The sequence below is a fragment of the Schistocerca piceifrons genome, chromosome 2 (assembly GCF_021461385.2).
Source record: "Schistocerca piceifrons isolate TAMUIC-IGC-003096 chromosome 2, iqSchPice1.1, whole genome shotgun sequence".
Lineage (NCBI taxonomy): Eukaryota > Metazoa > Arthropoda > Insecta > Orthoptera > Acrididae > Schistocerca > Schistocerca piceifrons.
In genome coordinates, this window is record NC_060139.1 from 795,404,530 (window position 1) to 795,430,350 (window position 25,821).

The 25,821-nt window shown below is 41.4% G+C and overlaps 1 protein-coding gene across 2 annotated transcripts in view; it reads right to left on the reverse strand.

Moving 5' to 3' along the window:
• Window positions 1–25,821, reverse strand: part of LOC124776502 (interleukin-1 receptor-associated kinase 4-like) — a 135,600-nt gene that overhangs the window by 38,947 nt on the left and 70,832 nt on the right. For both annotated transcript variants that reach the window (XM_047251521.1, XM_047251522.1), the window contains exon 6: window positions 20,053–20,167. In XM_047251521.1, the coding sequence (XP_047107477.1) occupies window positions 20,053–20,167 (115 nt within the window). The remainder of the gene's footprint in view (window positions 1–20,052; window positions 20,168–25,821) is intronic.

Here is a 25,821-nt window from a genome sequence, read left to right on the forward strand (position 1 = left end):
GTGTGTTTTATTTTATTTTATTTTATTTTTTTTTAATGGTGCATTTTCTTTGCAACTTAAGTGTTATTTTGGTATTATTCTCTTGTTTATGTTTTGCTGCTACAGTATTTTTCTACAGTAACGGGCTAAAGTAAAATTCTTCATTAGAGTGTCAGTTCTTACCAGTGAATATTACAAAAATTTAATTGAAAACTAAAACAGAGAAAACTTTGATTTCTAAAAAAAATCCCAGGTTTTTCCTGAATGAAAAAATTATAGTGTTCTTCCCACATTTCCCAGCTGTCCCGGTCATATGTACCTTGTGTTGTTGGGCTGTTGAGTACCAGGTGAAGCAAAGGGAGAGAAGGTGTTGAGGCTCTGGAGTTCTGGAGAACTGTGAATAGGATATTCTCACCCTCATTCCAGATCACAAAAATGTCATCAATGAATATGAAACAGGTGAGGGGTTGGGACCCTCAATAATTCCTTTACATGACCCATGAACAGACTGGCACAGGATAGTTCAGTGTGGGTGCCCATTGCTGTACCACAGATTTGTTTGTAGGTGATGCCTTCAAAGGAGAAGTAATTGTGGGTGAGGATATAATTGGACATGGTGACCAGGAAGGACATTGTCGGTTTGGAGTCACATGGGGAAATAGTGTTCAATAGCAGCAAAGCCATGGTCATCAGGGATCTTGTTTAGAGGGAGGTGGCATCAATAGTGACAAGCAGAACACTATATGGTGTAGCAACAGGAACTGTGGAGAGTTGGTGGAGGAAATGGTTGGCCTCTTTTACATAAGAGGGTAGGTTATGAAAGAGCAGAGATTATTTCAGTGGTGGCACAGTAACCAGCCACAATGGGGCACTCAGCATAGTTTGGTTTATGAACTTCATGAATCATGTAGAAGTAGTTGTGCAGGGATTGGTAGGGGTGAGGAGAGATAGACTCAGGGGAGAGGTTCCACGATGGGCCTATAGATTTAAGGAGGAACTGGAGATCCTGCTGGATTTCTGAAACGTGGTTACTGTGACAGGGTTTGTATGTGGACCAATGTGACAGCTGGTGGAGCCCCTCCACCAGATGATGCTTGCACTTCAAAAGCACAGTGGGGGAGTCTTTGTTTGCAGGTAAGATTATAAGGTCGGGATCAGTTTTTAGGTATTGGGTTACAGTTCTTTCTGTGGATATAAGGTTAGATCCCATGTTAAGGATGTTGGGTATGATGGTGAGGCAAAGTTTAAGGATAAGAAATTCTAGAACGTTAACAGGGGGTTAATTGGTGGCAGTGGGGGTGTATCACAGTTGGATGGAGGAATGAATGGGTTGACGGGTTTCAACTTTGGCTTTGGGTTGAGTCTGATTTGGAGGGTTGGTATTGAAAAAGTGTAGAACTCTAGGGTCTTGGAGAAGGAGAGAAGGTTTGTAACAAGTCCAGCATGACTGAATTTTGATAGCGGAGCAGAATGTAAGGCCCACTGGAAAGCACTGATACTTCTGTAGGATTAACACTTTTAGAGGAAAGGTCCATGCTGTGTTTTTGGTCTGTTTAGGTTCTGGATTCTGTATGGCAATGGAAGAGAGTTTCTGAGGATGTGGTAAATGTAGTAAGTCTGGGAGGCAGGTTTGTTGGGGGTGACGGGATGTGGGGGAGGTCTGCAGGCTGCTGTAGAGGTGGTGGACAGTTGAAGTCCAAGGCGGGAGTAGGAGGTGAACAGGTTGGAGAGATTTTTAAGGTGGCAATGTGCATGCTGCTCTACTTCTCGGACGGCACAAGTTTCAATGTGAGAGATTGAATGCAGGAATAATATTGTCGTTACTTCATCCTCTATCTTCCATTGTTTGATTTCACCTAACTGTGGCTTTTCTTCCATCCTGCAATCAAGTGCTATTTTTCTTTGTTCCTATTCTCTAACACATTACTTTACTCAGCGTCCATCTTTTTTTGATCTTCTTCCCTGTGTTTTACCTGTTGCCTCCAAACAATACAAGCTCTGACTTGTGAGCCACAATGTATCAACCGTTTTGTCCATTCACGACATGCGGCTATTGTGACCGCACTGACTGCTGGCGTAGTATCGCATGTCTGGCATTATTCCTGCCGATATAATTGGTCTTAGATCTTCAAATTAATCATTCTTCCTCCTTAATTCTCAATTATTTTTTGAATTTTATTTTCTGTACCTTACTGAGCCACATGAACTTATTGAACCTCCACCTATAAACTCACTCCCCCCCCAAGTCCCTTTCTCTTCCCTTATTCCATCACGCACATATCAATCTCACCTAAGTCATCTACATGTGCTGTCCCCTCTCTTCACACTTCACTCATATTCAACCACTGACCTGCATCTCATATTATCATCTTTATTTTTTTTTTCTCTTTGATCTCATTTTGTTCTCACATCAATTTTATTTCATCTTCACCTTTCATTATCAGCTCTACACCATCAAGTTTCACTTACATTCCCCATACTTAATCCTTTCTGCTCTTTTAGTGAATTTTCCCAGGTATTTTTATTACATACTGTTTCTGCACTGTTGCCTAGCCCATGGAATCCCCCAAATGACCTCCCCATTAAATAATCCATTTCTGGCTGCAACCCCTTCTTCCACCTCTAACTGTTGAAATTCTGCCAGTCTATAGCCCTCAATAACTTAGTCCTCCAAAACCACATAGATCAGGCCCAAACCTCCTTGCAATACCTTCTCTCCATATGCAAAATTCTCCTGCTCTGCAATTCCAAATTCCTGCATACCATCTCTCACACAGAAACTCTTGCCTTCCTGGAAATGGAGCAGCATGCTCAAGGTCGCCTCAAAAAACGAGCCCCCAAAACCTTCCCCACATCCCTTCTTCACAGCCAACAAATTCTGCCTTGCAGATCTACTACATTTACCACACCCTCAGAAATTCCCCCCTACCACCATACAGAATCCAGAGACTAAACAGACCCAAAACACAGTATCGACCTTTCCTCCAAAAGCCTTAATCAAACAGAAGTATCCATGCTTTTCGCAGGGCCTTACCTTTTGTCCCACATCTAAATCCAATCATGCTTGGACTTGTTCAAGACCTTCTCTCCTTCTCCCAGTCCCTACAATGGAAACACTTTAGCACCACCAAACCTACCAATATGACACAGCCCAAAGCCAACATTATACACTGCCTGACTCAGTTCACTCCTTTATCCAAACGTGGTCAATCCCCGCTGCCCCTTAATCCCTGCCTCCCTCCCCCCTCCATTAACATTCCAGGATTTCTTAACTTCAAATATTGCCTCAGCATCATTGCCCAAATGCCCCAACATGGAAACTAACCTTACATCCACAGAACAAACAGCAATCCACCGTCTAAAATCTGATCCTGACCTTATAATCCTACCTGCTAATAAAGGCTTCACCACTGTGGTTTTGAACTGCAGGGATTATCTGGTGGAGGGTCTCTGCCAGTGTCAGATTCATCCACCTACAAACCCTGGCACAGTGACCCTTTTCCAGAAATCCAACAGGATTTCCAGTCTCTACTCAAGTCCTAAGGCCCATCCCAGAACCTCTCCCTGAGTCTCTCTCTTCTCAACCCTACCACTCCCCAAACTCCTGCCTTCTAAGTGCTTCCCGAAGTCCATAAACCCAACCATGTAGGAAGTTCCATCATGGCTGATTACTGTAGATCCATTGAGAGAATCTCTGCTCTCATAGACCAACACCTTCAGTCTGTTACCCACAGCCTACCCTCCTATGTGAAAGATACCAACCATATCAAACCTACCAGCCACCAGCAATACCTCCAATTCGACAGTTGCCACCCATTCCAGACCAAGAACTCCCATCCATACAGCCTAGCCACCCACGGCCATCACATATATTGTGACAAGGAATCTCTACAAATATACCCAGGGTCTCACTGAGGCCTCCACAGACCGAAATTACCATTCCAACTGTGTACAAAAACAGATCTTCCATGTGTTGTCTCTCCGGTCATCTATCAGCTCTCACATTCGTACTGTGTGGCCATAAAGGAGCACTCCCTTCATGACTCAGAACTATCCAGGACTGCAGCAACTGAATCACATTCTCCACCAGGGTTATCACTACCTGTCCTCTGAAATGAGGAATATCCCACCCTCTATACTTCCCACCCTCCCACAGTGGTATTCTAACACCCACAGAACCTTTGCAATATCCTACTCCACACTTGCTCCCAACCCCTTGCCCCATGGCTCTTATCCCTGCAACAGATCTAGATGCAAGGCCTGTCCCATACATCCTCCCACCACCACCTACTCCAGTCCCGTCACAGGCATCACTTATCTCATCAACACAGTGCTACCTGTGAAAACAGTCATGTGATCTACAAAGTAACTTGCCACCACTGTGCCACTTTCTGTGTAGGGAAGACAAGTAACAAATGTTCTGTCCACATGAATGGTTACTGACTAACTGTAGTCACGATGCAGCTGGACCACTCCCTCGCTGAACATGCTGCCCTTCAATGACTGCTTCACAGCCTGCACCATTTGGATCCTTCCTAACACCACCATCTTTTTTGAACTGAACATGTGAGAACTCTACTTTCCCTGCTCTCACTCCAGCACTGCGCAGCCTTCTTTCCACTAATGTACTCAGTAGTCTTTTTCTTCTGCTCTACTTCTCTCCTTATTTACTTCGCTTACACCACCACCCCACCCGCCTTTCTCTTCAAACCCCCTGCTGCGCCTAGCAGCTCTACCCTGTACCCCACACAACCCCACACACTCCCACAAGCAACACTACACCTTCTCCCACCTCTACACCACTCTTTCTCACTCTTCCCATCCCATCCTCCTCCTTAGCCCCACCACCCATATTGCTTCTCCTGCCACGCGTCAATTGCTATATGCAGTCCGGCCTCAGCAGCCTAAGACAGTAGTCATCTTTCTGTGATCTGTGCTTGTATGAATGTGTGTGTGTTTTCTACTTTGAAAGAAAGCATTTTGGCCAAAAGCTCTAATGTATAGCAGTCTTTTTGTTGTGACCATCTGGGACTCAACGTCTCCTCTACATTGTGAGTAGCCAATCTGTCTTTTTTATAATATTGTCATGATTCCATCCTGGACTTTCCATTAACACATGTTGTTCTGACATTACAGTTTCATCTTGTTACACTGTTTGAATGAATGCATTTACCAGCAACACTGTCAGAACTGCTGTGAATTTGGAAGACCTGTGGAGAAAGCAACAATATCCTCAAGTGAAGAGGAAAAGCTCATTTCTGGCATTATACAAGAACAGCTCTGCTGCAAAAGTAAACAATGTGCAAAGCAGTGAGTAAAAAGGAGCTTGGGGGAGGGGGGCAATTTCATGAACATTAGCTCAAAGACTATTTAATTCTCCTGCCAAAATGGAAGCACCACCATAATTCTGAAGCACACCACTTAGCACAGTGAATCAAGCAGCAGTGGTTTCAGTTCGGCTAACATGATGAAAAGCAAAAAAAAAATCTGTTCTTGAACATCATAATTGCAGTCCACCAGCCTCACAACAATATAGCATTGTGACTTGTCTGGACTTTTTATTGCTTTGTTCCACAACACAGGCATAAAAAATTAGTTCAACCCAAACTTGACTGCATATATTCACAAATCTTTTTATTTATACATTCAATCAGTTTATCCTGCATATGGAAATAGCCCATTTTCTTCCAGTGTGCTTTCAAAGACCAAGTTTAAAAAAGGCTTTGAAATTTCTGGGATGCTGTGAATTTTTTGTCTCATCATGATCTGTGAAAGCTAGTCCTGCTTACACAAAAGACTTACGACATCAATTAGAATTTTCATGTTTTTTCTGTTAGCTTTCATTTCATTGTTGTGTCTGATTTTCAACAGTTTGAGATGTTCCAAAATGCTAAACACTTGTTAGGATAGCTCTTTAAAAGAAATAAACTACTTAGATGATCTTTAGAAGAAGCATACCATACTAAATCTCTAGACAAGATTCTTCAGATCGTCAAAAACCTCAGCACACAAGAAAACTAATGTAAGAGAAACCTAGAAAGGCATCACCACAGCAACTGGCCTCCTGTATCATGGAAGTACACAGCACAGCATGGCTAAGACAGTCTGCACCTTCTCTTCTGTTTCTAGCAATGACATACTGGTTATGATGGTAACCGAGCATTTACAAGTGACCTGGCATGTATCTGGCCTCCTCACCATATGCTTCGCACCTCCATCTTAGGTTAAGATTATGCTTTTGCACTTTGACTTGCACTCTAACCTGACAGTTTAGAAGAAATAACACTAGCTAACATCTTTTACACTCACTGACAAAAGTGGGTTGGGTTGTTTGGGGGAAGAGACCAAACAGCGAGGCCATCGGTCTCATCAGATAAGGGAAGGATGGAGAAGGAAGTCGGCCGTGCCCTTTCAAAGGAACCATCCCGGCATTTGCCTAGGGCGATTTAGGGAAATCACGAAAAACCTAAATCAGGATGGCCAGATGCAGGATTGAACCGTCGTCCTCCCAAATACGAGTCCAGTGTGCTAACCACTGCGCCACCTCGCTCGGTGACAAAAGTGCATAGATGTTTATTGTAAAAATAATTCATTGCTGCTGCTGCTGCTAGGGAGGAGGCCTGGCCTCCCTTGTCTACTTTGATAAGCTGCCACTGCTGTCTCCTCTCTCCCACCATTACTGTCTAATCTCGGTTTATCCCCCACTGGCACTGTCTCCTCTCTGTTCCAACATCACTGTCTCTCTGCTACTCTCTATCAGTGCAAAAAAGAATGAATATGTTCACAAGACACTATTTTTGGCGAGGAAGATGGAATGAGGATTGAGGCAACTGGTTCCCCACTTTTCTGTCAGAGTATTTGAAGAGGGGCATATTTGCCTTTTTTGTGCTTTTTTGTGCTCTGACAGGAGCTTCTCAGCTGGTTCTCTTCCTTTCCCTGTTACAGCAGATTGTGCTGATTATATAAAATGAGTTCTTTACATCAATAAAGTTTTGCCAGTTTTTTTTTTTTTTTACTTCAACACATTTATGCACTTTGACGTAAATAAACAACAAATAGGTATATGCAATATGAGGTTAAAACAAAATCACCTCCCATCCTATGTTAAGTTCACTTGACATTGCTTTACAAAAAATGCACAACATATTATCATAACTTTACATTAATGGAATTTTATGATTTTTTTACTTATTGTGTTACGCTCACTTCTTGTGCCACATTGAAACTAAAGCGCCCACTGTGCAAGACAGTCAAAGTTTTATTGGTAAAAAATAGCAACTAAAAACACAGTTTGGCGACCTCAGAACTCTTATGATGAGACCAGAATCATTGTGTTGTGTCAGTTAAAACTACATTTAGACCTCAGACTGGATATTACATCCGGGTTGCCACAAGTTTCCCCAAGCGAAATTCCCTGATATTTCCCTGATTTCCAGACAAGTTTTAGCATTTTTCCCTGACAAATTTTGAGATCACACCAATACATAAGGACTTCTGTATCCCCCCCCCCATGCGAGCAAAAACCTTAAGTACTAACATCAACATCTTTTGTAATGAACTGTTTTTAGATGGAGAAAGCAAGCCAGATGGTATGTGCATTTCATTAAGACCACTGATGTTATTTTATTTCAATAAAATTAAACTCATTTGGTGACAAAAATACACATTTCCATGGAGTTGCAGGACAGATTTAAAATACCTTCACTGTTTTCAGAAATAACCTCAGAAAAAATTAGGCCTCTTGAAAGAAGTGTGTAAGGCAGGGAAGAGTTGTGTAAACCAACACTATAGGTGATCACCAATAAAATGTTGGTTCTACTATGTTTGTTATTGTCGGTTATTATCCACCATGATATGTCTATTATTTTACAGGTATTGTGTGATTTTTCTTTCAAGAAATATATGAGTAAACAGCGTACAAACCACCAGCAAGTGCCACAATTTTCTTCTTCTTATCATCCATACTTTCTAGTATATACATTACTTTTGAAGTGCCAAAATGTATTAAAATAAATAAAATGTCTATAAAATGTCGCAATGTACAATGTACTTGTGATGAGACAGTCACAATTCCTGAAAACCATCCCTGTGGCATCTGGCTTGCCAAAGAGCACCACAGTCCCATGTCCATGGATAAACCACGAAAATTCGCTGCATTACACCACACACAGATAGACCCGGCCTGCAGATAGATTGGTGAGATTAGAGATTCGATTGGCAGAGCTGCACATTAGTGGAAGACGACAGGCTTCAGATCAGAAGGCCCAATCTGTTAGAGATACCTGCAGAAATGGCCTGCAGTTTTGTCCCATCATGGAGACCCACTTGTGTGGCCAGCTATTCACGTGTCACAGACACCATGTTGATGAAATGAGACTACGGTGGTCAATTCATGCAACATATAACTTGTGCTAATACTCTGAGAATCAGTACTAAAGAGGATAGGTAGTAACTCAGTGTAAAGATGACCGATGAGCTGCAGACAGGCTTGTAAAAAAAACAATCACACTCCTCACAACTAAATTTTTGGCCATAGGCTTTGTCAGAAACAAGAGCACACAAACATTCACACAATCACTCAGACACAACTCATGGACACATGATCGTTGTCTCCATCCATGTCAACAGAGAATCAGATCCAAACAAACCATACCTCGTGCTTCCCTGCTACTCATCAACAGCTGCCAGGTTAGCAGCAAGAAGTGGTGGCAGCACAGACTGCAAGCGAAGGGGAGTGGTAGGAAGGGGAGAAGCAGTAAGAAAGAGGGAGTAGGAAAGCAGTGCACATATTCAGCTGCGCCCATGCATGATGACGCACGACTTCTCAGTAAACAAAGCATTTCATATACTGAGACAAAAATGGAACTTTTCCAGTGTTTTCTTTTTCAAATTTCCCTGATTTCTCTGACAAGTTTAGAATTCCCTGATATTCCCTGATTTCCAGAACTTGTGGCAATCATGTACAACCTCTGGACCTCGGCAATGGATTATGATATTGAGAAACATTTCAAGGTTCCCCGAGAACATCATATTAAGAACATAAAGTAAAAATTTCGACCATTTGCAGTGAATACAAAATAAAAGAAGTGGCCACCCCATAACTGGTACTTTTGGTGCCCAAAAGTCATAATTTTACAGTTAAAGATTTTCGAAAATGGGAAAATGGCATTTCTAGGTAAATGTCTAAAGCATTTACAGTTAAAATTTGAGCAATTTTCTATGGTTAATTATTTAGATAATTATGGCCCATTGTGTAAAAAATGGCTGAAAACCAATTTTCTGCCCAAGTATGGTAATTTTGGACAGCTGGGTCTCCTTATCAGATAATGATACCGAAAAAGTTTCAAAGTTCTCTGAAAATATTATCTTAAGAACATGTGGTAAAAATTTCAATGACTTGCCATTAACAGGAATTACAAAAATAGCCATCCCCACGATTGGTACTTTTGGTATCCAAAAATCTGGGTTTTTTGGGATTTTTTTTCAGGAACTGTCCATGAACACATGGTGCTTTTATAAGCCATCTATAACCCTCTCTAGACCACACCTTATGCAAAAGAACCAACTGACTTGCACAATTTGACTGGGTCAAAGGAAGCAAGTAATGTTTAAATGCTGACCCTGTACTGTAGGATAGCAGCAGTATGCCCTTTCTTCCAATGGGTATGCGACCCCTTATATCTGTGATCAACAATGAACACTGACCAAAACAATGAAATAAAATTTGTACCAAGGCCACGATTCAAACCCAGGTCTCCTGCTCAGTAGGCAGATGTGCTAACCATTGCTCCACCCTGGCAATGTGGCTAACATAGCTGCTCAGATCAGCCTCTGCAATACAGAGACAAGGTAAGAAGGGAAACATCAAGATGGGCTGAAAGAAATGGAAGTTTGTTTAAGGGAGGGAGACATACTAGGGTAATCTGTGCAGCTATGCTAGCCACAATGCGAGGGTGGCACAGTGGTTAGCATATCTGCCTAGTGAGCAGGAGACCAGAGTTTAAATCCCAGCCTTAGTACAAATTTTAATCCATTGCTTCAGCCTGTATTCATTATCATAAATAGCTCAAAGGCATGGAAAACTTTGCAGAGAAGTCTCTACAGTTGGCAGCCTTAAAACCATCCTGTTTTTGGTGTTATTACACATACAAAATGTGTATGGTGTGAAGCAGAGACATTGCCTATTGTTCTTCAGCATTTCAGTTCACTCACTGACTATTCAATTTACAATAGGAATGACAGCATATTACCCTGTTTGATAATTTTTGTTTTAAGGAAAGCTAACAGAACAATGTGTCTACTAGTGTAAGCCTGCTCACACCAGTCTACATTTGCAGGTTCGAAACTGTGACCACATTTTACAGTTCAGCAGCATATTGGGCTCTCTGGTCCAGAAAGTACCAGTCATTATCTTCCTGGAAAGTCTTCCAGAAGTGCTTCAACATCTAACAGTGGTTTATTTTGAGAAAAAAGTTTATCCGCCATTTCAACTAAAAAGATTCCCACACCTGAAAAACCAAAAAGAAACGGTATCCACTATTACAGCCTTCTTGCCATTTCTGGTTGTTCTTCAAGAATGTTTAACAAACATATTACATGTATCTCCTGTCTGTGTGACAAACTGAGAAACACACTGGATCTTCTTACAGACGATCTTTTGCTCAGGGAATGAGCACGTATTGTGACTGAGATTTGGCAGAAACTCTCGAAAGACTAACGCAACCCGCTGAGGCTGGACTGAGCAGCCAGGGGTCATCAACAGTGGTTCTCCAACAACAACCAGAAAAACAGGCAACAGAGATGGCACAGCAGGGAAACAAGAACCAAGCAAGGTACCCAAGAGCAAAAACCCAAGATGCAGTGAATCGGAGACCACATCCAACAGTATGTAATGAGAATAATACAATAGCACAGCGAATGCACAACTGAAAATGGAGCCATGGTACGGCAAGTTTTTAGTGCTGCAGTGAGCATTAATTGGCCAGTGAGATAGGCATGATCTTGTGGTGATTCGAGATCAGTGCTGTGGATGATAATACCACTGCTTGTAGCTTTAACAGTGCCATATGCAGGCAAACATTGAGTTCTGTGGCTTCTGGTGGACTTTCAAGATCACCGGGCCAGGATACCAGGTCCCTCACCACCCGAAACAAATGTGTAGTGCCAGAAGCATCCTGGACGATCTTCGGAAAGTGAACTGGCAGAAACGTTGGTGTCCTGGAACCAAAGCCTACTGGATGGTGAGAGGAACTGGGATCATCTGGCAATAAGCTAAGGTGACAACATGGCGGCCAAGGTTGTGGAGACTGCATGGAGACCTACACCTCCATGGCTGTGTCTATGGAAAATATTGCTGGTGTTCTGGAGAGCAAGTTATACTTGTACAGTTGTGGGACTGGCAAAATGGGCTTTCAAGGTCTGGTTGGACCACTGGCAGAGATGCAGTTGGTAGATGGGGACAGAGTTTATAGGTATGATGGCACTCCGAACCCCTTGGAATGACAGTGGTTAAGGTGCTGTCCATAGTTGGTAACAGCTGTAGCCGGCATCCACATATGTTTCACGTTAATAGTAGTGTCTGTTGTCATGGTTGCTGAGCTCAACACTTATGGGTAGTAAGTATCCATAACAATGAGCCACAGCGAGTCCAGAAAGGGGCCCGCAAGGTCCAAACGAATGAGGTGCCTGTGGCAATGGCGGATGGGCCAGGGGGTGAAAGACTGAGATGGAGCAACCTGTTGCTGGGCGCAAGTGGAGAAATGGCACATCATGGCTTCTGTGTCCTTAGCACTGGCCAGTAGGTCGTCACTGTGCGAGAACTTTCATCTATGACATATGCCAATGACCACGATATAAAAATTATAACACCCGATACCACACAGCAGTCGGAATGATGACATAATGAGTGTCTGCCTCAGTGTCAATCAGAAAAACATCAGTGATGATCAAGACAGTGGGAGAGGCAAGCCCAGACCCAGAGCGTCAGAGCACGTAGATAGGGTCACGGCGCAGGTCTGAAGTGATTCGAGCAGCTGGAATGGGAAATCCATCCATAGTTTGTTGCCATTCCGCATCAATGCGGAAACAAGAGGATTCCTTCTGATCAAAGCCAGTCTGCTCTCATGGTCAGACAAGATAGTGTCTCCACACTTGTGTGTTGTTCTTTGGGCTTGCACTTAATTGTATAATTGCAGGAGCAAAGGAAAAGTACGCAATGCTGCTGTCTGTTCAGGAAAATGGGAGTACAGCCCAAATAATACCACCCATGGTTTGTGGCCCATAATGAGTGTAAACTTAGTTCCAAAAAGGTAAACATGGAACTTTTTAATAGCAAAGACAATAGCCAAAGCTCCTTTTTTATCTGTGAGTAGCTCTTTTGACTGGGTGTGAGCATATTTGATGCACAGGCAATTGATTGCTCAGCACCATCACCATTTTATGAAGTAGCACCGGATCAAAGCCATGTGGGGAGGCATCCATAGCAGAACCACTGATGGTGAAAAGGGTATAAGACAGAGTGCCAACTGCAACATATGCTTCAGCTGTTTGAAAGCACACTCGCAGGTTGCTGTCCACCTGTACTGAATGCCTTTCTTCCCCAAGTGTTTTACCGGTGCATGGTATGGGCCACTTGGGGAATGAACTTAGACTAATAATTTACCTTTCCCAAAAAAGCCTGCAGCTCCTGTAAGTTTGAGAGGTGTGGTAGAGAGTCAATAGCTGTGACATTGCTGTCAGTGGGCTGGATCCATTCCACTTACTCTTGAAGAAACTGGCATTTGTCTAAATGGCACTTCAGCACTGTGCCATGCAACATAGCAAAAAAGGTGCAAAGACTTCGCTGGTGGTCCTGATGCCTAGTGTCCATGATAATTAAGTCATCAGGGTAGATAGTGCAAGAAGGTATGGACATGGTTAGTGTTACAGGCATCTGCGGAATGAATTGACCTTGGAGGGGAATGGAACTGTCACCACAAGTGACCAATGAACAGGAGGGCAGAGCTAGTTCTGGGGAACCTAGATGAGCTTGCTTTGTGACTCCTAACCTAGCATGATCTGTGAACAACGTGTCAGAAGGTCTATCTTAGAAAAATTTTCTCCACAACATGCTCTGTAATGATATCATCAGGCTATGCTACTTGGTAAGTGTTCATTTGTGCCTTGATGTTGACTGTCAATTGGAAGTCTCTGCTTAGCCATAAGGAACCACTCGGATTCTTGATAACTATAAGAGGTGTAGCTCAAGCGCTGGTTACACCCATCAGAAACAGGGCACAGTGCCTGGATTCAAGGAGATATGAGCCTGGAACTCTGTGGCACACCTCAGACCAGGTTCGAATATTGGTGAAAAAGTGGCACAAAAGTTGTCAAGTTGCTGGAAAGGAACTGAGTCAGAGACGACCTGAACCTCCTCACTGATGGAAAGTCCAAACAACATGAAGGCATCCAGACCGAAACTGTTGCCGATGGAGTAACTATCGACAACAAACAGCATGACCAGCCACGTGACCGTTTTGAAGGTGTCAATTGTGAATTACCCAGAGGGGTATGGAATTGTCATCATAGGTGATCAATGTACAGTAGGGCAGGGCTAGGTTGGGAGAACTTAGGCATGTATGGAGGTTCATCAGGGAAACAGCAGTTTCAGTGTCTACCTGAAAATGGACACCGGCATTCACAGTTGCGAGACTGATAAACAACTTGGTAGTGAAACAATCACCCTGGTGAACAATTACCTGAAGTTCGTCTATTATTCCTCGAAGTCACTGCCCATACCAACGGGTCGTCTCTGTCAGGTCTGAGGCCATTGACACACCTGAAATCGAGGAGTCATGAAGACTTCACCTGGGAAACAGTTTACAAGTATATCTCTCTCCCCATCCTCCACATTTCCCCCAGGGTACAATGCTGTGTCTGTATTGCTAGTACTTGTGGTTGGGCCATGAGATGCTCATTCAAAATACAATACAAAGAAGTGCAGTCCAGCTTGAGGGTTGATGTGCTCTCGAATTAAAGAGTTGGCATATAAGGTGTTGCAAGCTAGATTCGCACAAGTGTAGTCACATCAGCAATTCAATCCTTATAAATGGGTCACCCAGGAGCAATACGACCAACTTGATTGCTTATGATATTGATGTAACAGTATGGAATCATTGAGAAAAATAATTTGAAAGCAACACACACATCTCATCGAATGTGAGCACGACCTGATTCTTGACAGGAGCCAACTTCTTCGTTAAGGGAAATGTTTGCAGGGAAGCCCAAGAAAGGAAGAGCAACCATTGAAGAGCATCAGCATAGATCCAAAAGGCAGCGAAGTGCTATTTCAGTCACAGTAAATACTTGTCCCATTCTTCTTTGGTGCCATTAGAAGGTGGAAATATGGGTGGGCAGCTATCCACAATTGTGCACAATGGCAGCTGTTGCTGTTTTCACACGATGCAGAGGCTTAGTGTGCATAGGATGCTGCCAACCTTTCACTTAGTCACCAATTATTGTGCCTAAGACTTGGCAGAAAGTCAGAAATGACTACTGAAACCCCCTGAGGCTGGACCGACTGACCAGAGGTCATCAACAGTATTTCACTGAGTGTGAACAGGAAGACATCAACAAGAGGAAAACTCAACAGCAGAGAATAGAAAAATCTGAATGAGAATCTAAAGGGTGAAAACATAAGACATAGAGAATCTGAGTGCAAAACCAACAGCGAGTAATGACAACAGTGTGATAGTACAATGAAAATAAAACTGAAAATGGAGCCATGGCACAGCAAGCGTTATAGTGCTGCATCGAGCATTAAGTGGCCAATGAGATGAGCCTGGTATTCGGCAATTGAGACCAGTGCCACTAGTGTTTGTATTTTTAAGAGTGTCAACTGTGGGCCAAGATTGAGTTCCACGCCTTCTGGCAGGCTTTCAAGATTGCTGTGCCAGGATAGCAAGACATATGAGAATCAGCAAACATGTGGAATGCCATATACTGGCCAGATGTGTTACGCAGTGCAGACTGTTGTGATGAATGCATTGTCAAATGTGCTCGTACCAGCCAGTTAAATCTGCAATAGCACAACAGTGGCTGAGCTCAGGACATCACAAGATGAACAGAAAGGTCAGGAGTATAGTCTCAGTTTCTTTTTCTTGTACCATAAAGAAGATAATACATATCTGTATGACAGAAAAGCTCATCAACAGTGATTCTGAATTGCATTTCAGCACAGTCTGGCACCCTGCACTTTCCACCATCTGAAGGTGACAACCAAGACAAGTATTTCCAGCAATGGTTCTATAGCAACACACCAGTGGACCTAAACAGCAACCAATTTGGTATAACTCGCCAGCATAGGGACATGTAACAGCAGCAGCAGGGGTTATACTGTGCATGCACAGAAGTACACATCAGTTCCCAGTAAGAAGACTCTCAATGTACTGTAGTCACCCATCTGGTTTGCCACACCATTGTACATGGGTGACTTCTGGACGCAATCTGCATAAGAAAACTTCTGCAGCACAGACAATGATTACCACTATTTTCAGCCCTCACCAGAAGTAAGCATCAGAAGATGTTTGGGCTGTTGCCTTGATGAAATACTATGCAATTTACAGAGTGGGATCCAGCAGCAGACCTGAGAATGATACATTCACCTAGTGCATTGGGAAAACCCAAAGTGTTAAAATATTTTTGCGTGCCTTTCACAGAATCTGCAGCATATAAAATTGCAAATCTACTTTATGTACTAAAGTGAAAATGAGTTTATTCACAGATAACAAGCTGTAGAAGAAATGAAAATGTAATATCAATGTGGGCAGTCATATACACAGTGAATAATGGCTGTACATGCTTCATTACAATTCTTGCTCCCATTTTACAGTCACAAAACAGACTCCTTTCAGGCCAGACTCAGTTCTCGGAACAAGGAAACAGTATGCCAAAGCCATGTGAGGGCTGTACAGGAACTGGAGCAGCAATCTAATTCAATGGTTTGTTTTCATGAAATCATGAACATTAAACACATTTGAATCACTTTTATTGGTTGATGGCCATCCAGAGCAGGATTCATTATACAACTCCTCCAGGCCCTCATTACACTACGAGGTGCATTCAAGTTCTAAGGCCTCCGATTTTTTTTCTAATTAACTACTCACCCGAAATCGATGAAACTGGCGTTACTTCTCGACGTAATCACCCTGCAGACGTACAAATTTTTCACAACGCTGACGCCATGATTCCATGGCAGCGGCGAAGGCTTCTTTAGGAGTCTGTTTTGACCACTGGAAAATCACTGAGGCAATAGCAGCACGGCTGGTGAATGTGCGGCCACGGAGAGTGTCTTTCATTGTCGGAAAAAGCCAAAAGTCACTAGGAGCCAGGTCAGGTGAGTAGGGAGCATGAGGAACCACTTCAAAGTTGTTATCACGAAGAAACTGTTGTGTAACGTTAGCTCGATGTGCAGGTGCGTTGTCTTGGTGAAACAGCACACACGCAGCCCTTCCCTGACGTTTTTGTTGCAGTGCAGGAAGGAATTTGTTCTTCAAAACATTTTCGTAGGATGCACCTGTTACCGTAGTGCCCTTTGGAACGCAATGGGTAAGGATTATGCCCTCGCTGTCCCAGAACATGGACACCATCATTTTTTCAGCACTGGCGGTTACCCGAAATTTTTTTGGTGGCGGTGAATCTGTGTGCTTCCATTGAGTTGACTGGCACTTTGTTTCTGGATTGAAAAATGGCATCCACGTCTCATCCATTGCCACAACCGATGAAAAGAAAGTCCCATTCATGTGGTCATCCGTCAGCATTCGTGGCACCCACCTGGATGACACTTTTCGCATTTTCAGGTCGTCATGCAGGACTGTGTGCACAGAACCCACAGAAATGCCAACTCTGGAGGCGATCTGTTCAACAGTCATTCGGCGATCCCCCAAAACAATTCTCTCCACTTTCTCGATCATGTCGTCAGACCGGCTTGTGCGAGCCCGAGGTTGTTTCGGTTTGTTGTCACACGATGTTCTGCCTTCATTAAACTGTCACACCCACGAACGCACTTTCGACACATCCATAACTCCATCACCACATGTCTCCTTCAACTGTCGATGAATTTCAATTGGTTTCACACCACGCAAATTCAGAAAACGAATGATTGCACGCTGTTCAAGTAAGGAAAACGTCGCCATTTTAAGTATTTAAAACAGTTCTCGTTCTCGCTGCTGGCGGTAAAATTCCATCTGCCGTACGGTGCTGCCATCTCTGGGACATATTGACAATGAATGCGGCCTCATTTTAAAACAATGTGCATGTTTCTATCTTTTTCCAGTCCGGAGCAAAAAAATCGGAGGCCTTAGAACTTGAATGCACCTCGTATGTCAGCCTCTCATAAACTTGAGAATATGATAGACAGAGTCCCCATAAGTTTGCCAAATCATTTGGTAAGTGTCAGGAAGACTTTTGTTGAGTTTAGCAGAGAAATTTATCTCTTAAGAAGCTCACACCAACAGCTACCTGTTGCTCCCAGAGCTCAAATTAGACTGAGGTATGCAACACTGAAAAGCTTAGTCACACCCCCACACTCATATAAACTGGCAATTCCAAAGCCACTGGTACAATTAGGAGCACTGGGAGTGCGAGACATGGGAATGTGTTACTTTATAAATACACCTCATCCTTTACATACATTTTCTAATATGGGTAGAAACTGCAGTGTTACTGGATCAAAAGTAATCTATGGATATATATTATTTATGTCAGTAATATAAAAAAACTATTAAAACATCTGGTTTCTATTCATTAAAGATTGCTGTTGTGACAACGCAAGTCAGTTTGCAAACCATGTGTAGGATGCATCCTGCTATGATTTCTGTAGCCACACTGATAAGAAGAAAGATGAAGATTCATGTAATGAGAGTAAACATCAAGGCTCTAATTTGTTTTATGTACTGTTGATCTAAATAAATATGTTCGGTGAGTGGATAAGAAAATACCAGAAACTGATCAAGGATAGTTAAATTAATTTGAAAATCTAAATAGTGACTGGCTGCTGGTGATCTTTTGTCATTTAATTCTTCAGAATGTTTTATAACAACACAATAATTACTTGGAACAGTATGTCTACATACTGTTTTTGAATACACAATTCTCAAGTGATTTCCCCTATCAGTATATCTCCATAAGAGCTGTTTGGCATAACTATCCTTGAGGTCAAAATTCACATCAACAGACCAAGAACAACAAGCCTATTGTTACAGGATTATCAATATACAAGGGTCACTCCAAAAGAAATGCACACTATTTTTGTAAAAATACAGTTTTCATTCTGCATGTGTGAAAGTTTTACAGTGTGTAGATACATCCTTCCCGCTTGTTTACAAACTTAGTTCAACCTGTTCCCATGAGTGGCTCCATCACAGCATGTCTTCAAGATGGCTGCTACACTTGACGTTCGTCAGAAGCAACGTACTGTCATAGAATTCCTATGCTGTGAAAGCAGGACAGTGGGAGACATCCACAAGAGGTTGAAAAAGGTGTAGAGAGATGCTGCTGTCGATCGAAGTACAGTTAGTTGGTGGGCAAGCAGGTTACGAGATGAAAGTGGGTACAGCAATATCGAGGATTGTCCTCACAGCGGCAGGCCTTGTACTGCACACTCTCCAGACAATGTGCAGAGAGTTAACGAATTGGTGACTGCTGACAGACGCATCACAGTGAACGAATTGTCATACTACGTTGGGATAGGGGAAGAAAGTGTTTTCAGAATACTAAAAGTGTTGGCGTTAAAAAAGGTTTGTGCCAGGTGGATTCCCAGGATGTTGACAGAGGCTCACAAAGAAACAAGAAAAACGGTATGCAGTGAACTTTTGGAACAGTACGAGAATGGTGGAGATGAATTTCTTGGAAGAAGTGTGACAGGTGATGAAACATGGCTCCATCATTTTTAACCAGAAACAAAGAGGCAATCAATGGAGTGGCATCATGCAAATTCACCCAAGGAAACCAAATTCAAAAACACACCTTCTGTTGGAAAAGTTATGGCTACAGTGTTTTTCAATTCCGAAGGACTCTTGCTTGTGGACATCATGCCAAGTGGAACCACCATAAATTCCGGTGCATATGTGACGACACTGAAAAAAACTTCAAGCTCGACTGAGTTGTGCTCAATCGCATCAGCAAAAGCAGAATGTTTTGCTGTTGCACGACAATGCACGGCCACATATCAGTCAAAAAACCATGGAAGCGATCACAAAAATCGGATCGACAACACTGAAACACCCGCCTTACAGTCCTGACTTGGCTCCATGGGACTATCACCTCTTCATGGAACAAGGTTTGAAGATGATGACTCCCTTGTGCATGCTGCCAAACAGTGGCTCCAACAGGTTGGTCCAGAATTTTACCGTGCGGGTATATAGCCGCTGGTTCCAAGATGGCGTAAGGCAGTTGAGAGGGATGGAAATTATGTGGAGAAATGAAAATATTGTTCCTAAAGGATGTATCTACACACTGTAAAACTTTCAAACATGTAGAATAAAAGATGTATTTTAAAAAATATAGTGTGCCTTTCTTTTGGGGTGACCCTCGTACTTGTCTCTGCTGTTTGAAGTTACAAATACATGAACAAAATGGGTAATGTTAATCTGCTCAACTATCAGTTCCCAATTTAAAATCACACAAGCTCTTAATCATTATTTTTAATATGGTATCTATTTTTAAAAATATTGATTTTATTATTACTCTTGGTAAGTTCAAAATGATGACACATTTCCCTTCTTTAACAGGAAATGTATGTCTTCTTCAGAATTCTTATGTTACAACCCATCAAACAGCTCTTCCAGCCCGTTATTTCCAGTGTGTGGTAGGTAATGAAATAGCAGGTGGAAAACATAAATCGAAATAAGCAGCTTAAAGGTTACAATGTTATTGTAGACAATAAATTTTTATACAACACAATAATGTTTTATTCTGTGTCTTAATTTAAGAAATTTATAAACACATGTTGCTCAACATCTAAAAATCACAGAAAATTCAAATACTGAGTATCAGATAAAGATGTGAATATAAAAATGGATGATCTTTTTCACTGACCTGGCAAGCTAGCCTTTCTTGCAGTGATCCATTACTCATATACTCATAAACCAAACAGTAATTGGGGCCATCACATGAATAACCCACCAAAGGTAATAGGTTCTCATGTCTAAACCTGTGTAGGAAATGCAGTAAATACAGAACATAAATATTCAGACTTTTCTTTCATTGTAATTAATTTTACTATTTTGAGTAATTAGCAAAGAGTTGCAAAATTCTGTTAACACCAATAGAAAATAAAAGATAAACATCTCTAAATATATGACACAAACACCATATATGTATACCATAAAGCAGTAAAGGCAAAGATGCAAAGTGGCATACTGTGAACAGAGTATGAACCACTTACTAAGCACGAAATTACTGAGCCACAACAACTGTACTGAGTTGCTGAAAAAGTGGCCTGTTATTTTGAGAATTACATGGGATTAATAAACTTCATAGAAAAGCCAGTACTAATAGAATTACAACGATATATTATGGGTCTGAACTGGCTGAAGGGCCCTGAATAATAATCACTCACACCGGATTGAAGGAGTCAGCTGCTTACCAAAGCGGCTGTTTAATATTAAGGGGAGATGCACATGCTTAGCATCATCATTCCAGATTGCAATATATAGATTTCCTCCTGGTAGTCATTGCTGAATGCAAGGAAACTGTGGTACAAATTAAGGTCACCGTTGTCAGCTGCAATCATCTGACAATGACTGCTGAAACCTGGACTATAAGAAAGAGTACCACATCTCAAGCTGCTTCTCACATATCGTCAACCAACCATAACGGTGTAATAAAATACAGACCTGGAGATATGTTTGGTTGTTATAGTGTTCAGTCGGAAAACTAGTTTGAAGAAGCTCCCCACCCAAGTCTATCCTGTGCAAGTTTCTTCATATCTGCATTGCTTCTGTAGTTTATGTCCATTTGAGTCCATTAACTGTAAATACACATTTGTGTCTCTCCCCAATTTTTCTTCCAATACTGCCCATCATAATCAAATTAACTATCCCTTCTTAAATGAATCCCATCACCCTACCTCTTATTTTAATCAATTGTGTAATAAAGTTCTCCTCCCTTCAAATCAATTCAGTACTACTTCAATAATTATAAAATTCGCCCATATAATCTTAATGAGAAAATAAGCTTGGGGGAGTGGGCATAGGTCTGGAAAAGTGGATAGATTGGGAAATAAGTGAACAATGGAAATCAAAATGAGCATATGGCATCGTTGGCTGGGAGGCCCCATCCGGAGTGCCGGTAATGAGTATGAAATGATGATGAGGACAACACAACAACCAGTCCCCGAGCGGAGAAAATCTCCAACCCAACCGGGAATCGAACCCGGGCCCCCTTGCGTGGAAGGCGAAAGTGTTACCACCCAGCTAAGCAGGCGGACAGTAAGTCCACCTAAAACAAATCATGCAGATATGGAAAAAGTGGTAATAGAGAGTAACAACAGAAATGAAAAGTGTGAAATAAGAGAATATTATGAATTTCCAAATACGGTTGTAGAGAAAGGTATATGCTCATGTACGTAAAGACAGAATGGCAGCACGATATGTACTACATTGACTACATTGACAAGGGCAACAATGTAGTTAGGTTGAATGCAACAGAAGAGGGATCTAATAGGCTGAATCCTAGATGTGACTGCAAAACAAGTTGTTTTTGAGGCACATGTACTGTCACATCAACATGGTAGGAATGCAACGATAAGTGCCCACTTGTAAGTCCTTCACTACTCCAAAACTATTCAAATGTCTTTCACCACTGAAGGTATCTGTCCTCCTCAGGTGCCACACTATCATTTATGCATACTTGTATAATGTACCTGGTACATTCACTCAAAACATGTTTATCCCCTTTTCACTTATAGACCCATCCAAAGCTCTTAACGATTAGTTTCAATCTCTTCTTATGAGCTACTAAATCCTAATAGCTGCCAGCATGAGTACAGTACAACTTCATACTATTTTTGTCTTTGCAGTTCTTGTTTCTAAATAATACTCATAACTCTCTTAATTCATCAGTCTACGAAACCTACCCATTAAATGCCATTTCCAGCATTTAAGCTGAGTTGCAAAAATTTTCAAAACAGCTATCTCCTCTCAAAGCATAACATCCTGGAATTTTTAAAGTATATCTCGTGTAACTAAATGTGGCATCCATCTTTCTAAAATGTAATCAGCAAACCAACGGGAATACCAATTGTGGTACGCTTATGGGCCAGTATCTCCAGCCCTGATTACCCTCTCATCCACCATAGATATCAGTCACTCACTAAACCAGCTAATTTTCATTCAAGTTTCTCTATGAGTAATCATCTTTTGAAATTAGAAGCTTTTTTTTCATTAATATAATATTCTTGGGTTTTAAGCCACGTCAAGTGGTTAGCTGCCCACAAGCATTTGGCAGAGATCTCCTCCATCATTGTCAAGTGATTGACTGTTGTATGGATGCTGCTGTCATGCTTATATATCCACACTGTCATCAGTGACATCACTGGCACTCAGTCCTGTACCATATAATGGTAACGTTTTGTGGCATGACTGCTGCACCCACTTTGACACCCAATCACAGGATCCCAGGCCATACTTTGTTGCAATCCACCATCTTCACTGAGGGTGTTGTCCTAAAGCTTCATCTCTACTGCTTCATTTATTATGCATGTTCCACTAGAGCCGATTTTTGCTGGTGGCGTAAGCAGAAACACCTTTTATGTTCTGTATGACACTGTTCAATAGTGCAGACAGTCTGATCAACATAAAACTGCCCAAGACAATGTCCTCGAAATGCTCCATAAAGAGGCTGACTACAATGGGCTCCCCACTACGACACCATCCATCTGGTTGAAATATTCTCCATCATGTGACCACCTGACACGGTGCAAAACCCAAGAATATTTTACAAATGTATATTGCCACAAGAACGTGCATTCGTACATATTTTTTTCATGTTTGCAAAATGAATAGTTTTTGCAATCTTGTCTTTTGTAAAACACCAAATGATTTTCTTTCCTAGGTTTATTTATTTATTTTTTATTTCAGCACTTATGTACCATGCTCAGTGGGCCTCTCTTTATTTCCCCAAGTGAATCATTTATCACTTGGTTAACAATGTGGCATTTTGTTCCACATGTTATGACCTGACGGCATGTCATGTTTTTTTGCCATATTGTGCTTCCTTGGTGTGTTATCTGACACAATCTTGGACATTAATGACATCGCACCTCTTATGAGTGCACCATTACCTTGTTCATTAGTTTGCAACAACAAAGCCAATGGCGAAAGGCAATAGGAAACACACCCAGAGTGTATGCAGACAATCTTCTTTACTGCCATTTCCTTTACTGTGCCTTCTTCTATATTAAAATTTTCACTATAAAGCATTTTCTTCCCAGTACTCTTGTGAAAAAAGCTAGATTACCATAACCTACTTTCTATTCCTTCACATTTCCATCATCTTTGATGCCTCCATGAAAAATAAAATGCAGGGAACAATTATGGGAATGGGATGGTCTCCATCAACTACCACCCTTCACAGAACAGTTGTGTATTATCAGGGAACAATAGACCACTATTTTATTGGCACTGTATAAAATAATCTCAGTCCTCCCATACTCTGCAAAGCACTGTGGAGTGCACGGCAGAAGGTACTTCCCTTTGTACCAAGCATATTATGATTTCTTCCAGTTCCATTCATGTAAGGAGTGTAACAAGAATGACAGCTTAATGACTGTGTAATGGGGCTAATCTTGTCTTACTTTACTAAATGAGCAATATACAGGGAGATGTAGTATTTTCTTAGATTCCTCTCTTAATACTTGTTATTAAAACATTTTGTAAGAAGTCTTCTACAAGATATCTGGCTTCAAAATGCCTGCAAAGTAAAGTTTTTCAACATTTCCATGGCACTCTCCAATGAGTCAATCAAACCTGTGACAATTTGTGTTGCCTTGTGTTGTATACATTCAATATTCCCTGTAAGTTCTATCTGGCATTAGACCACATATTTGAACAGTTTTCTATGATATGCCGCATAAGAGTTTTGTAAGCAATCTCCTTTGTAAACTGACTGCATTTCAAAATATGCTAATCTGTCACCAGACTGTATCTACAATTGAGTCTTTGTGATCATTCCATTACATATCCCCAAATATTCTGAGACCCAGGTATTTAGACAAGACAACTGATTCCAATTGTGACTCACTGATACTATAGCCACAGGATACTTTCCACATGTTGTGAAGTGCAAAATTTACTTCTCCTAACTTTTGATGCAAGGTGCCAAATTTTGCACCATTTTTGAAACCTTACCAAGCTCTGACTGGATAATTTACAGCTTGTTTCAGATAGTACTTCATTATAAATAACCACATCTGCAAACAGTTTGAGGTTATTATTAATATTATCTCCCAGGTCATTAATACAACAAGAACAGCATGTGTCCCAATATACTTGTTTGGATCACATCTGAATTACTTCGATACCTGTGAACAACACTCCAACTAATATTACATGTAGTGCCCTCCTCCCCAAGAAATTCTCATTGCAGTCACAAATTTCAATAGATAGGCCATATGATCATGCTTTCATTAATAAACATTGGTGTATCATACTCTAAATTTATGCTGTCTCTCTGCACTTGGAGAAAAATAATAATGAATTAAAGATGGGTCTGCCTTTCTGCAAGTACACAATTACTGCTTCGCTTTAATAACCATTTTCTTTTATTTTTCCTGAAATAAATATATACAGGTTTTATTTAGGACAAGAAATATGTTACATTGGACTTTGATGCTATTTAAATAACACATACACCTCATCACTTCTTTGGATTTTTCATTTAGAAATACATCTTTTAAAATACATATTCTAGTAAAATCATATCATATGCCCCTTTTTTTAGCCTTACCACTGCCATATTTGGATTTCCTGCACTGTGGCTGGTTTTTATTTGCCTGCTAAATATATTTTTTCTGTTGATTTTTTTCCACTTTCTGAACTATTTGGTGCGGTTTAAACATTGGAAAATCCAGGATGGAATGATGACATTATTATAGAAATGACAGAGTTCTACTCATCATATAGTGGAGATGCTGAGTCACAGATAGGCACAACAAAAAGATTGTCAAACAAGTAAGCTTTCATCAGGCAAAAAGGCCTTCATCAGAATTAGGCAACATACACATGTGCACTCAAGCAAACACACACACACACACACACACACACACACACACACACACACACACTCGACCACAGTCTCTGGCTACCGAGGCCAGAGGCTATGGTCAAAGGTGCGCGCATGCGCGCGCGCGCGTGTGCGTGTGCGTGTGTGTGTGTGGGCGCGCTTACTTGTTTTTTGACAGTCTTTTTGATGTGCCTATCTGTGACTCAGCATCTCTGCCATATGCTGTGTAGCAATCTATCCTTTTCATATTATTTGGTGTGGTTTGTTATTTATGATTATGTTTCATATTTTAACAACGTTTACTCGTGTTTTCTCCTGTTCATTGGTGTATTGTGTGTCTTGTTACCTTGTTGCGAATTAGACAGATTTCTCATGTGCTTCTGACAGTTTTTTATTTCACTGTTTTGTTTTTCATTGATGGCCGTGAAATTTGAGTTTGTTTATGTGTGGGTGGGGGGGGGATGGGGATGGGGATGGAGTATTATTCTGTGTTGTTTGATAGTTTGTTTAGAGTGTTGAATAATGTTTTGTTGCAGATTACTGTTTTGCCATTGATGGCTTTCCTGCTCTGTGCAATAGTTT